At 44.9% G+C, this 14,371-nt stretch overlaps 1 protein-coding gene across 1 annotated transcript in view; it reads right to left on the bottom strand.

Moving 5' to 3' along the window:
• The window catches only part of dner (delta/notch-like EGF repeat containing), a 302,806-nt gene that overhangs the window by 81,422 nt on the left and 207,013 nt on the right, over nucleotides 1-14,371 (bottom strand). Inside the window, exon 6 of the mRNA XM_080185922.1 lies at nucleotides 4,560-4,713. Coding sequence (XP_080042048.1) covers nucleotides 4,560-4,713 — 154 coding nt within the window. The remainder of the gene's footprint in view (nucleotides 1-4,559; nucleotides 4,714-14,371) is intronic.

Below are 14,371 nucleotides of genomic sequence, written 5' to 3'. Positions count from 1 at the left end.
TCCTTTCACCCCCATCCCCATGTACCTCATATACCAAATTTCTCAGTATCTACTATGTGCAGAAAAAATGAGCCTCTGGCAATCTTTGAACTGATCCTGAAGCATAAGCAGAAGTTTTGAAAATATACTTTGTCAATTAAACACAGCTTACACATCCTGGAAGCTGTGTAACATTGTCCACTGAGCAAAGTGCATTAGTTAGTCTTGGTGCTCAGCCAAGCATTCATAATGAGGCCCTCTGGAAAAGCATGTATTTGGCCATCTGTTCAGCCTGCTTTTGTTGATACATTTGCCATATGGCCTCATTATCAATGCTCAACTGTGTTCCAAGACTGACCAATGTACTTAATGTTACACACAATGTTTTGTACAACTGCAGAGGGGAATGCAAGTTCTGTTTGACTGACATCGCTCTTATCTTGTAATAAGTTATTCTTTCTTTGATGTGGTTTATCAGTGCCATATTTATACAAGATTAACAGGGCTGAAGAGAATGAAAACCTTCTGACATTAATACTATGAATAACTATGATCGATTAATACTATAGTGGAGAACATGCCCCGGTCTACATCAACGGGGATGAAGTGGAAATGGACAACAGCTTCAAGTTTCTAGGTGTTCTGATCACCAACAACCTGTCCTGGTCCCTTCACGCCGATGCAATAATTAAGAAAGTCCACCAACACTCTACTTTCTCAGAAAGCTAAGGAAATTTGGCTTGTCCGCTGAGCCTCTCACCAATTTCTAAGGATGCACCATAGGAAGCATTCTTTCTGGATGTACCACAACATGGTATGGCTCCTGCTAGGACCAAGACCACAAGAAACAGCAAAGGGTTCTGAACATAGCCTAGTCCATCATGCAAACCAGCCACCCATCCATAGACTCCGTCTACACTTCCCACTGCTCCGGAAAAGCTGCCAGCATAATCAAGGACTACGCACCCTGGATACTATCTCTTCCACAAAAGTCTAAGATCACATACCAACCGACACAAAAACAGCTTCTTCCCTGCTGCCATCAGATTTTTGAATGGACCTACCATATATTAAACTGATCTTTCTCCACACCCTAGCTGTGCCTGTGACATCATATTCTGCACCCTCTCCTTTCCTTCGCTACGAATCATATGTTTTGTCTGTATAGCATGTAAGAAACAATACTTTTCACTGAATACTGATACATCGAGTCATAGAGGTTAACAGCATGGAAACAGGCCCTTCAGCCCAACTTGTCCATGATGCCCAGTTTTACCACTAAATTAGTCCCAATTGCCCACATTTGCCCATATCCCTCCATACCCATCTTACCCATGGAACTGTCTAAATGCTTTTTAAAAGACAACGTTGTGCCTGCCTCTACTACTACATCTGGTAGCTCATTCCGGGCACTCACCATCCTCTGTGTGAAAAATTCCTTAGAACTCAAACCATTAAGTCCTGGTTGCATCCCAATAACTCTTTTCTGCACTCTTTCCAGTTTAGTAATATCATTTCTCTAATAGGGTGACAAGAACTATACACAGTATTGCAAGTATGGCCTTACCAATGTCCGTACAAGTTCAACAAGACATTCTAACTCCTGTATTCTGATCGTGTGTTCAGATAAATGAAACCAAGCATGCCAAATGCCTTCTTCACCACCTGTGACTCTACTTTCAATGAGCTATGAACCTGTACTCCTAGATCTCTTTGTTCTATAACTCTCCCCAACACCCTATAATTAACTGAGTAAGTTGTGCCCTGGTTTGTTCTACCAAAATGCATTTATCTAAATTAAACTCCATCTGCCATTCATCAGCCCACTGGCCCAATTGATCAAGATCCCATTGCAATCCTAGACAACCTTTCTCACTGTCCATTATGCTACCAATCTTGGGGTCATCTGCACACTTACAAACCATGCCTCCTAAATTCTCATCCAAATCATTAATATAAATGACAAATAACAGTGGACCCAGCACTGAGGCACACTGCTGGTCACAGGCCTCGAGTTTGAAAAACAACCCTCTACAACCTCCCTCTGTCTTCTGTGATCAAGCCAATTTTGTATCCAATTGACTACCTCACCCGGCATCTATGTGACAATAATAAATTAAACAAATTTATGAGAAGGTTAGTGGACCAATCAGTTTCAAAGGGCATGTTAAATTATGCTTTCTGTTTGTTGACTCAGGATTGGATTTCCCATACTCATGACCCGTTAGCTGAATGGTCCAAACCTCATCAAAGTAGTGGGGAGGGTGTTGTGGGGAGCTTTGAAATGCCCACCCTCACAATGGAACTGGTAAGGATGGGAATGTTGCATGTGGGTTGGCTATTCGCACACGTATAGAAACATAGAAGATAGGAGCAGGAGGAGGCCATTTGGCCCTTCCAGCCTGCTCTACCATTCATTACGATCATGGCTGATCATCCAACTCAATAGTCTAATCCTGCTTTCTCCCCATTCACCCCAAGAGCTATATCTAGCCGCTTCTTGAATACATTCAATGTTTTGGCATCAACTACTTCCTGTGGTAATGAATTCCACAGGCTCACAACTCTTTGGGTGAAGAAATGTCTCCTCATCTCTGTCCTAAATGAATCCTCAGACTGTGGCCCTGGTTCTGAACTCCCCCACCATTGGGAACATCCTCCCTGCATCTATCCTGTCTAGTCCTGTTTTTATAAGTCTCTATAACATGGCCCCTCATTCGTCTGAACTCCAGTGAAAACAATCCTAACCTAGTCAATCTCTCTTCACACATTAGTCCTGCCATCCCCGGAACCATAGTGGTAAACCTTCGCTGCACTCACTCGAGATCAAGAACATCCTTCCTCAGAAAAGGAGACCAAAACTGTATATAAAACTCTAGGTGTGATCTCACCAAGATCCTGTATAATTGCAACAACATATCCCTGTTCCTGTACTCAAAACTTCTCGCAATGAAGGCCAAATGCCATTTACCTTCTTTACTGCCTGCTGCACCTGCATGCTTACCTTCAGTGACTGGTGTACAAGGACATCCAGGTCCCACTGCACACTCCCTTCTCCTAATTTACAGCCATTCAGGTAGTAATCTGTCTTCTTGTTTTTGCTTCCAAAGTGAATAACCTCACACTTATCCAAATTATACAGCATCTGCCATTGATTAGCCCACTCACCCAACCTGTCCAGATCGTGCTGAAGGATCTCTGCATCCTCGTCACAGTTTACCCTCCCACCCAACTTGATATCATCTGCAAACTTTGAGATGTTACATTTTATTTACTCATCCAACTTATTAATATATATTGTGAATAGTTGGGGCCCCAGCACCGATCCCTGGAGCATCCCACTAGTTACTGCCTGCCAATTTGTAAAGCACCCATTAATTCCTACTCTTTGTTTCCTCTTTGCCAACCAGTTTTCTATCCATCTCAGTACATTTCCCCCAATCGCATGCACTTTAATCTTGCACAATAATCTCAAATGTTCTTCAAATGTTTTCTCAAAGTCCACATATACCACATCGACTGGTTCCCCCTTATCAACTCTATTAGTTACATTGACTGGTTCCCCCTTGCCAACTCTACTAGTTACATCAACTGGTTCCCCCTTGTCAACTCTACTAGTTATCTAGATATCTCACGTCAATCAAACTTCCTGAAAATTGGAATGGGACAGGAATCCCAGAATTCAACCTGCCACATTTTAAGTTTGACAGAAAGAGAGGTATGAATATCATTGATGTTGAACTGCATCCTTTGTTAAGCATGTGTGGCACGGTGGCACAGTGGTTAGCACTGTTGCCTCAAGCACCAGGGACCTGGGTTCAGTTCTGGCCTTGAGTGACTGTGGAGTTTGCACGTTCTCCCCATTCTGCGTAGGTCTCTGGGTGCCCCAGTTCCTCCTGCAGTCCAAAGATGAGCGGGTTAGGTAGATCGGTCATGCTTAATTAACCCTAGTAACCCAGTAGGGGTAAATATGAGGGCTTCTGGGAATAGGGCCTGATTGGGATTGTGGTCAGTGCAAACTCCATGGGCCGAATGGCCTCCTTCCGCACTGTAAATTCTAAGTTCATCCTTGGCTTCAACACTCCCCTACTGCAGTCTTCTCCTACCCTCTATCCCAGTTCTTAATCTCTGAGTGTGGACCGACTGCTGGCTATTTTCCTCTGCTCCACCCACCATGGCGAAATATTCAATCACCCTGCCCTCTGACCTTCCCCCCCCACCCTCCCGCACCCCCCCCCCCCCCCCCACCACCCCCACCACCCCCCCTCCCCACCACAATCTCCTGGAGCTTGCTGCATCTCTCCCCATTTTCCTAATACTCCTCATGATCTACATTGTTGATCATGCCTTCCGTTACCTTCCCTAATCCTCTGATAATTCATACTCAGCGTCCATTACCAGTTTCTGAAGTGCCTTGAGATGGTTTGCCACGTTAATAAGCCTTACGTAAGCTAAGGTTGTTGGTTGAACACCGGGCTTCACAAATTGGACAACAGAGCCATGAGCAGAACAAAAGAAAATGAACAACATTGCATCAGTTGTCCTGGTGATTACAGGCCTGACACATGTATTAAGCATACCTGGTGGGCAGACACAGGTGAAGTTCTTCTCATTGTTTCCCTGTTTAACGTCCAAACATGTTCCATTGTTTTGACACTGGTTGCTATGGCAGCCATCAAATTCTTCACAGAAAAGCCCAATGTGTCCCTCCTCACAGTCACAGTAGAAGGTTACCTATAAATACACATGCAAAAATGTTAAACCAAAAGTAGCAGCCAGATACAAAAATAATCAAAATGACTCATTAATTATTGCAGCATTTATATCTATTGGAATATAAAATATAATGGGGAAGGCATTTTGCTACAGCTATGCAAAACCTGGTTAGGTTACATCTGGAAGGACAACACTGCACCTCAGAACCCATGACTCGGATTTTCCAGTTAAAGGTGAAGCCATGATAGTTGCCACTGATCTCGAAGAAAGCCACCCCTCAAATGGTCTGGCAATTTCTCTGGCGTGGAGTTCCCCTTTCCCGATGTCAGTTTGAATCTGGCTCCCAAATCAAGAGGATCCCCAGGCATGCATCAATTATGATGCCATCAAGCAGGGTAAACAGCCATTCACCTTGAAGCATTCTCACAGACAGCAAACCAGGAAGCAAAAAGGCACTGAAAAAAAACCCTGAAAATGCTCAAAATACTCAGCAGGGAAATCTGACATCAGTGGAGAGAGGAAAGAGTTAATGTCACAGGTTTGTGACATTTTTATCTTAAAAGGCTGCAAATCTGAAACGTTAACTCTGTTTCTCGGACCACAGAAGCAGCCAAATCTGTTCATATTCTCAGCAATTTCTGTTTTTGAGCTGTGAAGCAGCAGTGCTAAACACTGTGCCAGCAAGTATCTATTAGAATTTATCTTATCATGTTTCGAACGCTGTCACTATATCAGTTTGAGCTATGATATTTGGTGACTTCGCTTTGTTCCCCTCCCAGGTTATGCTCATTCTTAGATAGAACTTGAGCAGAATCAAGGAAATTGCTGAGATCTTCAACACAGTTTCCTCCTACAGTCCAAAGACATGCTGATTAGTTACATTGGCCATGATAAATCCCTCACTGTACATGAACAGGCGCCAGGGTGTGGTGACAAGGGGATTTTCACAGTACCTTCATTGCAGTGTTAATGTAAGCCTATTTGTGACACTCATAAATAGACTTACCGTATTGTATAGTCACATAGCGACAGGGAGGGTACCAGGCGATATTGCTGCTGCTCCATCACTGATAGCATTGCTCCCTTTGGACAACATACTTAGTTCAAAGAGGATCACAAGAAACAATAGCAAATGCAGCAAAATCCCACAGGATTAGGCAAATCATTAATTTGCATCAACTCTGAGATTGAAATCAGGCTGGGGCGTAGAATGAGCATAAGCACACCTAAATCATTATCCTCACAACTGTGGTCCAATAGAAAATGAGTGCAGCGACTGATCTCCCAATCCTGCCAACTCTCTCGACGCATTCCTCTCCTGTTGTGTAGAATGGATAATCTATCCATCATTGGAAAGTTCAGTAGCAAGTGTCAACACTTTCTTGTGTCTAGTTTGTTTTTATTCATTCAAGGAATGTGGGCTCTGCATATTTCTAATCTCCCTAGAGAAGCTGCCTTTTTGAAGTGCCGCAGTTCATGTGGTGCAGGTGCACCTACTGCCTGGGGGGGAGTTCCGGGATTTCGACCCGGCAGTGAAGGAATGGTGATATATTTCCAAGTCAGAGTGGCTTGGAGGGGAACTTTCAGATGCTGGTGTTCCCATGAATCTGCAGCCTTTATCTTTCTAGATGGTAGAGGTCATGGTTTTGGAAGATACTGTCTAAGGAACCTTGACAGTGAGCTATAAACCTGTAACCCTAGATCTCTTTGTTCTATAACTCTCCCCAGTGCCCTACCATTAACTAAGTAAGTCCTGCCCTGGTTCAATCCACCAAAATGCATTACCTCACATTTATTTAAATTAAATTCCATCTGCCATTCATCAGCCCAATGGCCCAATTGATCAAGATCCCGCTGCAATCCGAGATAACCTTCTTCACTGTCCACTATGCCACCAATCTTGGTGTCATCTGCAAACTTACTAACCATCCCTCCTAAATTCTCATCCAAATCATTAATATAAATGACAAATAACAGTGGAACCAACACCAATCGCTACAGCACATCTCTGGTCACAGGCCTCCAGTTTGAAAAACAACCCTCTACTACCATCTTTTGTCTTCTGTCATCAAGCCAATTTTGCATCAGATTTTGCTACCTCACCCTGGATCCCATGAGATTTAACCTTATGCAACAACCTACCATGGGGTACCTTGGCAAACACCTTGCTAAATCCATGTAGACAGCATCAACCGCGCTGCCCTCATCTACCTTCTTGGTTATCCCTTCAAAAAACTCAATCAAATTTGTGAGACATGATTTTCCACTCACAAGTCCATGCTGACTGTCCCTAATCAGTCTTTGCATCTCTAAATGCCGTAGATTCTGTCTTTCAGAATAACTTCTCACAAGTTATCTACTACAGATGTGAGGCTCACCGGCCTGTAGTTCCAAGCCTTTTTTCTGCAGCCCTTTTTAAACAAAGGCACAACATTTGCCACTCTCCAATCTTCAGGCACCTTACCTGTGGCTGTCGATGATTCAAATATCTCTGCTTGGGGACTGCAATTTCCTCCCTAGCCTCCCATGATGTCCTGAGATTCACATCCCTGGAATTTATCTACCTTGATGTGCTTTAAGACTTCCAACACCCCCTTCTCTGTTATATGTACATTCCCCGAGATATCGCTATATATTTCCCCAAGTTCCCTAACATCCATGCTTTTCTCAACTGTAAATACTGATGAGAAATATTCATTGAGGATTTCACCCATCTGTTGTGGATTTGCACATAGCTGACCTTGTTGATCCTTAAGAGGCCCTACTGTCTCCCTGGTTACTCTTTTGTCCTTTATGTTTTTGTAGAATCTTTTTGGATTCTCTTTTGCCTTATCTGCCAAAGCATTCTTATGTCTCCTTTTTGCCCTTTCTCTCTTGACTCTGTACTCTTCAAGGGATCTACTTCACAGCAGTTTCCCTGGGAGCTGTACTGTGTTCTATGATTTTTAACCTCTTCAACAATCAACTTCCTTAGTGCCAGGTATGACTGAAATAGTAGAAGGTTTTCCCAAGATCAGTCACTCTCACCACCCCTCTTAAGTACAGCTCTTTTGCCCATGTTTAAAGCAAAGCTGTAAGAAGGTCAGGAGCTGAGAGGTCCTGGCAGAACTCAAACTGAATGTTGATGAGGAGATTATTGCTAAGCAAGTGATGCCATTGCTGATGACATTTCCCATCACCCTACTGATGATCGAGAGTAGACTGATGGGGCGGTAATTGGCTGGCTTGGATTTGTCCTGCTGTCTGTGAACAGGACATACCTGAGCACTTTTCCACATTGATTGGTAGATACTAGTGTTATATTGTGAAGGGTACGGCAAGTTCTGAAGCACAAGTCTTCAGTACAGTTGCCGGAATATTGTCAGGGCCCACCGCCTTTGCCGTATGTAGAAGTAAAAACAATCACTGGGCAGGGACAGGTTAATTCATAGAATCTCGACATTACAGAAGGAGCCATCGAGCCTGCACTGACAATACCCCACACAGACCTTATCCCTGCAACCACTGTATTTACCCTACTCTTCCCCTGACACTAAGGGGCAATTTAACATGGCCAATCCACCTAGCCTGCACATCTTTGGAGTATGGGACAAAACCGGAGAGCCCGGAGGAAAGCCACGCAGACACGGGGAGGATGCGCAAACTCCACACAGACAGTCACCCGAGACCGGATTTGAACCCAGGTTCCTGGCACTGTGAGGCAGCAGTGCTAACCACTGTGCCACCGCACTGCCCATTCCTCCTTCAAATTCCCTCTGTATAATACCAGAGTTATTTGATACAACACCTCATCTCTCCTATTCTGTTGTGTCGGATATGCACTGCTTCCTGTCAGTGTCACAGAGAGAAAGCTCCTGTGCTTGCATTAAGAACAAACTAATACCATTGGCAGGAGCTCCCTATTCCACAGGCCTGGCTCAGTCAATGATAAAACATACAAAGACTCCACCAGGGAGTCAGTTCAAGGCTGTGACTCGGGGAATGGAGTTTTGTAAATATTTATAAATTGCTCAATGTTGAAAATCTCGTGTTCTTCACTCACCTGAGCCCAATGATTGAATCACCATTGTGTAACGTACTCTTTGTGCTATTCCTTTTAGAAGTGGGTGGGTGGGGTGGGGATGTGAAAACACTTACATCATTCTTATTCATGGATCAGGAGATGAATCTCATGGAAAACAGCCTAATTAATCGTGCACAAATCTCTCCTGTTACTGATGATAGACAGGGACTATCCAGTGAGTTCTTACTAGTAGTTAATGACATACATTAGTGCGGATGGAGACAGGCTGATTTGTATGAATGTTGTGAGACTGCATAATCTTGAAGAGGAAGTCATTAATCTTCTCAGTGGCACGGCTGAAGCTGACTGGAGAACTTGGCAGTGAATCTCCTGACGCGTGTTGGGCAGTTCCTCTGCGCCAATGAACAGATCAGGTTCCTGCTCCAGGAAACGGTTCACCTGACAGGGCCCGGATTAAATCAACCACCTTCAAAGGTCAATGCCAGCCCTTCCCTTTACACCTTCCAGGAAAAGTGACGGATCCTCATTAGAATTTCCCACTGTGTCTTTACAAGTGCGGAGTTTGTGCAAACGTTAATTATCATCCCACCCCTCTCCCTCTCGAGGGAGGCACCAAGTGTAAGTGATACCCTGCTGCTTCCACCATTACTTCAGAAAGGAGAATAAAAACGAGAAATGTGAGGGAAGAAGCTGGGGAAGACAGAAGCTGCTTTCTGCTTTACTGCTCTGCTCTGCAGCACCTTCTGAAGTGACAGGTGACGACTGAGAGCTGAGTTGAACCTGAAGCCAGGGGGAAGTCACACAGCTGCAGGCTGGGTACCCAGGATAACAGTCCCCCTATCAGTCAAAGGAAGGGGTAATGGGGGAGTGATGTGTGTGTGTGTGTGTGTGTGGGTGTGGATGTAGGTATGTGAGTGTGTGTGTGGGTGTTTATGTGTGTGGGTGTGTGTGTGTGTGGGTTTGGGTGTGGGTGGGGGTGTGTATGTGTGTGGGTGGGTGGCTGCGTGTGTTTGTGGGGAGAGGTGGGGACAGTTGTGTGTGTGTATGTTTGTGGGGAGTGGTGGCGGCAGTGATGTGTGTGTGTGTTTGTGGGGGAGTGGTGGGGGTAGTGGTGTGTATGTTTGCATGTGTATGTTTGTGGGGAGTGGCACTGGTATGTGTGCTTGTCAGTGTTTGTGGGGGGGTGGTAGTGGCAGTGTTGTGTGTGTGTGTGTGTGTGTGTGTGTGTGTGTGTGTCGGGGGGTGACATCTCTGATCTCTGAGCTGCAAAATATCATGTACATTTTTTCATTTGTGGGTCATGGACATCGCTGGCTGTCCAGCATTTATTACCCATCCCTAGCTGCCTGAGAGCAGTTGAGAGTCAACCACATTGCTGTGACTCTGGAGTCAAATGTAGGCCAGACCAAGTAAGGATGGCAGATTTCCTTCTATAAGGAACATTAGTGAACCAGATGGGTTTTTACAACAATCGACAATGGTTTCATAGTCACCAGTAGATTCTCAATTCCAGATATTTTTCATTGAATTCAAATTCTACCATCTGCCTTAGTGGGATTCAAACCCGAGTCCCCAGAACATTCGCTGAGTTACTGGATTAAAAGTCAAGTGATAATACCACGAGTTTCTCAATGTGGCCAGCAATAACTGCAAAGACATTCTCAGGGCGAGCCAAAAGCAGAGAGTTGAAACCCAGAGAGTTTCTCTCACAATTGCTGAGGCCATGAGCTCTGGAATTTAGCAGCAATAGGTTAGGCGGGCAGGAGGACTGGTCTGAAAGAACTCAACGATGTGCCTCACAATCTGAGTGCTGCCCTTGCATCTTGTGTAGCTTTCCGGCCCATCCTGCATGTTTACTGAGGACCTGGAGCCCGGCAAGAGGAGGGCAGGATGAAGCAGATTCATCTCAGCCTGATCAGACATCAGTCCAACCCTGTGACCCTTAAAGGCTTGAAGCTTTCCAGTCAGAAGGCAAGCTTTGGCAGCCACTTCCTTCCAGCCGCTGGATTATTCTATATCTAGAGATCCAGAGCTATTTCCATCCCAGGGGTGTCACTATCTGCACCACACCAGATCCTCACACACTGAGGCGCAGTGCTAGATTAGAAGGAGAAATACACCTTAGCAACATTGAGGGAATGCATGGTGACGAGCAGCAGAAGCGCTGGATATCGTCAATGCAATGTGATAAATACACTTGACTGCTTTATTTCTTCTTAGCCCAGAACAGCCAAATGAAAGGATTAACAGAAGGGAGGAGAGTGTAATGTCATACCCAAGGTAATGGTTAACAATGTTTATGTAGACAGGGATTCATGAGGCTATTGCCTGGTGATTTATCTGCAGGACAATTTGTAAGGAAAGTGGAACGATGACTTACTGTGAGCAGTTTGTGCCGAGTGCCTATCTCATTGATCAGTTTGTGCCGAGTGCCTATCTCATTGATCAGTTTGTGCCGAGTGCCTATCTCATTGATCAGTTTGTGCCGAGTGCCTATCTCATTGATCAGTTTGTGCCGAGTGCCTATCTCATTGATCAGCTTGTGCCGAGTGCCTATCTCATTGATCGGTTTGTGCCGAGTGCCTATCTCATTGATCAGCTTGTGTCGTGTGCCTATCTCATTGATCGGTTTGTGCCGAGTGCCTATCTCATTGATCAGTTTGTGCCGAGTGCCTATCTCATCGATCAGCTTGTGTTCCTGCTTCCTGCATTTATTCCTCCCTCTTCGCTGCTAATAGTGCGACTTGGGACTCACTTTAGTCCAACTACACGCTTGCTCCTGCACTCTTGATTCTCTTGTTATATGTAACAAAGTCGAGCCACATCCAGCAGAACATGATTCTATTTCACATCTTTTCTAGAACACAGGAACAGAGGGCAGCACAGTGGATAGCACTGCTGCCTCACAGCACTAGGCACCCGGCTTTAATTCCAGCCTCGGGTAATTGTCTGTGTGGAGTTTGCATGTTTCCCCGTGTCTGCGTCAGTTTCCTCCAGATGCTCTGGTTTTCTCCACTCTAAAGGTGTGCGGGTCAATCATGCTAAATTGATTCTTACTGTCAGGGGAATTAGCAGGGTAAATATGTGGAGTTATGGGGATTGGGCTTGGGTGGGATTGTTGTCAGTACAGGTTCGATGGGCCAAATGGCTTCCATCTGCACTGTAGGGATTCTATGATTCTCACACACACTGCCCTAGTGATCCAGCTGTATAGTAATCCTGACTGAGAAATGTGTCCTGTTATTCCAAAGGAAAGCTTTGACATTCTGGCAGCTACTCATCCAGTTTACTTGACCCTCAGATAATCCAGTCAAGAGCAATGGGGGCAGAAATGAAGCATTTGGGGTGGCACGGTGGCACAGTGGTTAGCACCGCAGCCCCACAGCGCCAGGGACCCGGATTCGATTCCCGGCTTGGGTCTCTGAGTGGAGTCTGCACATTCTCCCTGTGTCTTCGTGGATTTCCTCTTGATGCTCCGGTTTCCTCTCACAGTCCAAAGATGTGGGGTTAGGTGGATTGGCCATGCTACATTGCCCCTTAGTGTCAGGGGGACTAATTAGGGCAAATGCATGGGGTTATGGCTACAGGGCTGGGTTGGGATTGTGGTCAGTGCAGACTCAATAGGCTGAATGGTCTCCTTCTGCACTGTAGGATTCTATGATTAAGGATCTTTCCAAAACATTGAGCATAGAACTGAATAATTACACTTCTGTGATTAGCATGACCTAAGCAGGTCATTGAATGGAAGTATTTTTTTGCTCTGGAATCCTTACACTCACGTACAGGCTATCTACTACACTCAAGGCCCATTAGGCATTATGCCACAATCCTTTTAAATATTTAATTCATTCATTCATGGGATGTGGGCACTGCTGGCCTATATTATCCATCCCTAATTATCATTGAGAAGATGGTGGTAAGCTGCCTTCTTGAACTCACGCAGTCTGTGTGGTGTATGTTATGGGAGTTCCCTCATTTTAACCCAGTGATGATGAAGGTACAGAGATTTTTTTTCTAAGTCTGGATAGTGTGTGGCTTGGAGGTGATGGTGTTCTCATGTCCCCCCTGCTGTCGATGATAGAGGTTGTAGGTTTGGAAGGTGCTATTGAGAAATCTGGGCAAGGAGTTGCAGGGTACCTGTAGATGGTACATGCTGCAGCTTTGGTAGTGGAGGGAGTGAATTGTTTCATATCATAAAAAATAGGAGCAGAGGAAGGCCATTTGGCCCACTGAACCTGTTCCGTCATTTAATAAGATCATGCTTGATCTAATTATGACCTTCATTCCACTTTTCCCCATACCTATCGACTCCTGTATAGATCAAAAATCTGAAAGGTCAGCCTTGTTTTAATTTACATAAAACATAGAAGATAGAAGCAGGAGGAGGCCACTTGTCCCTTCGAACCCACTCCACCATTCAATACAATCATGGCTAATCATCCAACTCAATAGACCAATCCTGCTTTTCTCCAAAAACCTTTAGTCCCATTCGCCCAAAGTGCTATATCCAGCCACCTCCTGAATACATTCAATGTTTTGGCATCAACTATTTCCTGTGGTAATGAATTCCACAGGCTCACCACCCTTTGGGCGAAGAAAAGTCTTCTCATCTCCGTCTTAAATGGTCTACCCCGAATCCTCACCTGTGACCCTTGGGAACATCCTCCCTGCATCTACCCTGTCTAGCCCTGTTAGAATTTTATAAGTCTCTATGAGACCCCCTCTCATTCGGCTGAACTCCAGCGTAAGCAACCCTAACCTGGTCAATCCCTCCTCGTACATCAGTCCCACTGCCCTGGAATCAGCATGGTAAACCTTTGCTGCACTCCCTCGAGAGCAAGAACATCCTTCCTCAGAAAAGAAATTCAAAATTACACACTAATACTCTAGGTGTGGCCTTAGTAAGGCCCTGTATAATCGCAGCAACACGTCCCTGCCCCAGCACTGATCTCTGTGGCACCCCACTAGTTACTGCCTGTCAATTTGAAAAGGACCCATTAATTCCTACTCTATGTTTCCTTTCTGCCAACCAGTTTTCTATCCATCTCAATACACGTCCCCCAGTCCCATGCGCTTTAATCTTGCACAATTACCTCTTATGCGGGACTTTGTCAAATGTTTTCTCAAAATCCAAATATACCACATCGACTGGTTCCCCCTTGTCAACTCTACTAGTTACATCCTCAAAGAATTCCAACAGATTTGACAAGTTTGATTTCCCCTTCATAAATCCATGCTGAGTCTGTCTGATCCTGCCACTGCTTTCTAAACACTCTGTTATAAAGTCCTTTGTAATGGATTTGAGAATTTTCCCCACTACCGATGTTAGGCGTACTGGTCTATAATTCCCTGTTTTCTCTCTATCTCCCTTTTCGAATATTGGAGTGACATTAGCTACCCTTTACGTTAATTTATTAGTCACAAATAAGCTTACATGAACATGGCAATGATATTACTGTGAAAATGCCCTAATCGCTACCTCCTGCACCTGTTTGGGTACACCGAGGGAAAATTTAGCATGGCCAATGCACCTAATCAGCACGTCTTTTGGACTGTGGGTGAAAATTGGACCACCCGGAGAAAATCCATGCAAACATAGGGAGAACATGCAAACTCCACACAGACAGTGACCCAAGCTGGGAATCGAACCCA

The sequence above is a fragment of the Carcharhinus amblyrhynchos genome, chromosome 3 (assembly GCF_965287045.1).
Source record: "Carcharhinus amblyrhynchos chromosome 3, sCarAmb.v2.hapA, whole genome shotgun sequence".
Lineage (NCBI taxonomy): Eukaryota > Metazoa > Chordata > Chondrichthyes > Carcharhiniformes > Carcharhinidae > Carcharhinus > Carcharhinus amblyrhynchos.
Note: the sequence above shows the minus strand (reverse complement) of the source record. Positions and strands in the feature narration are given on the sequence as shown.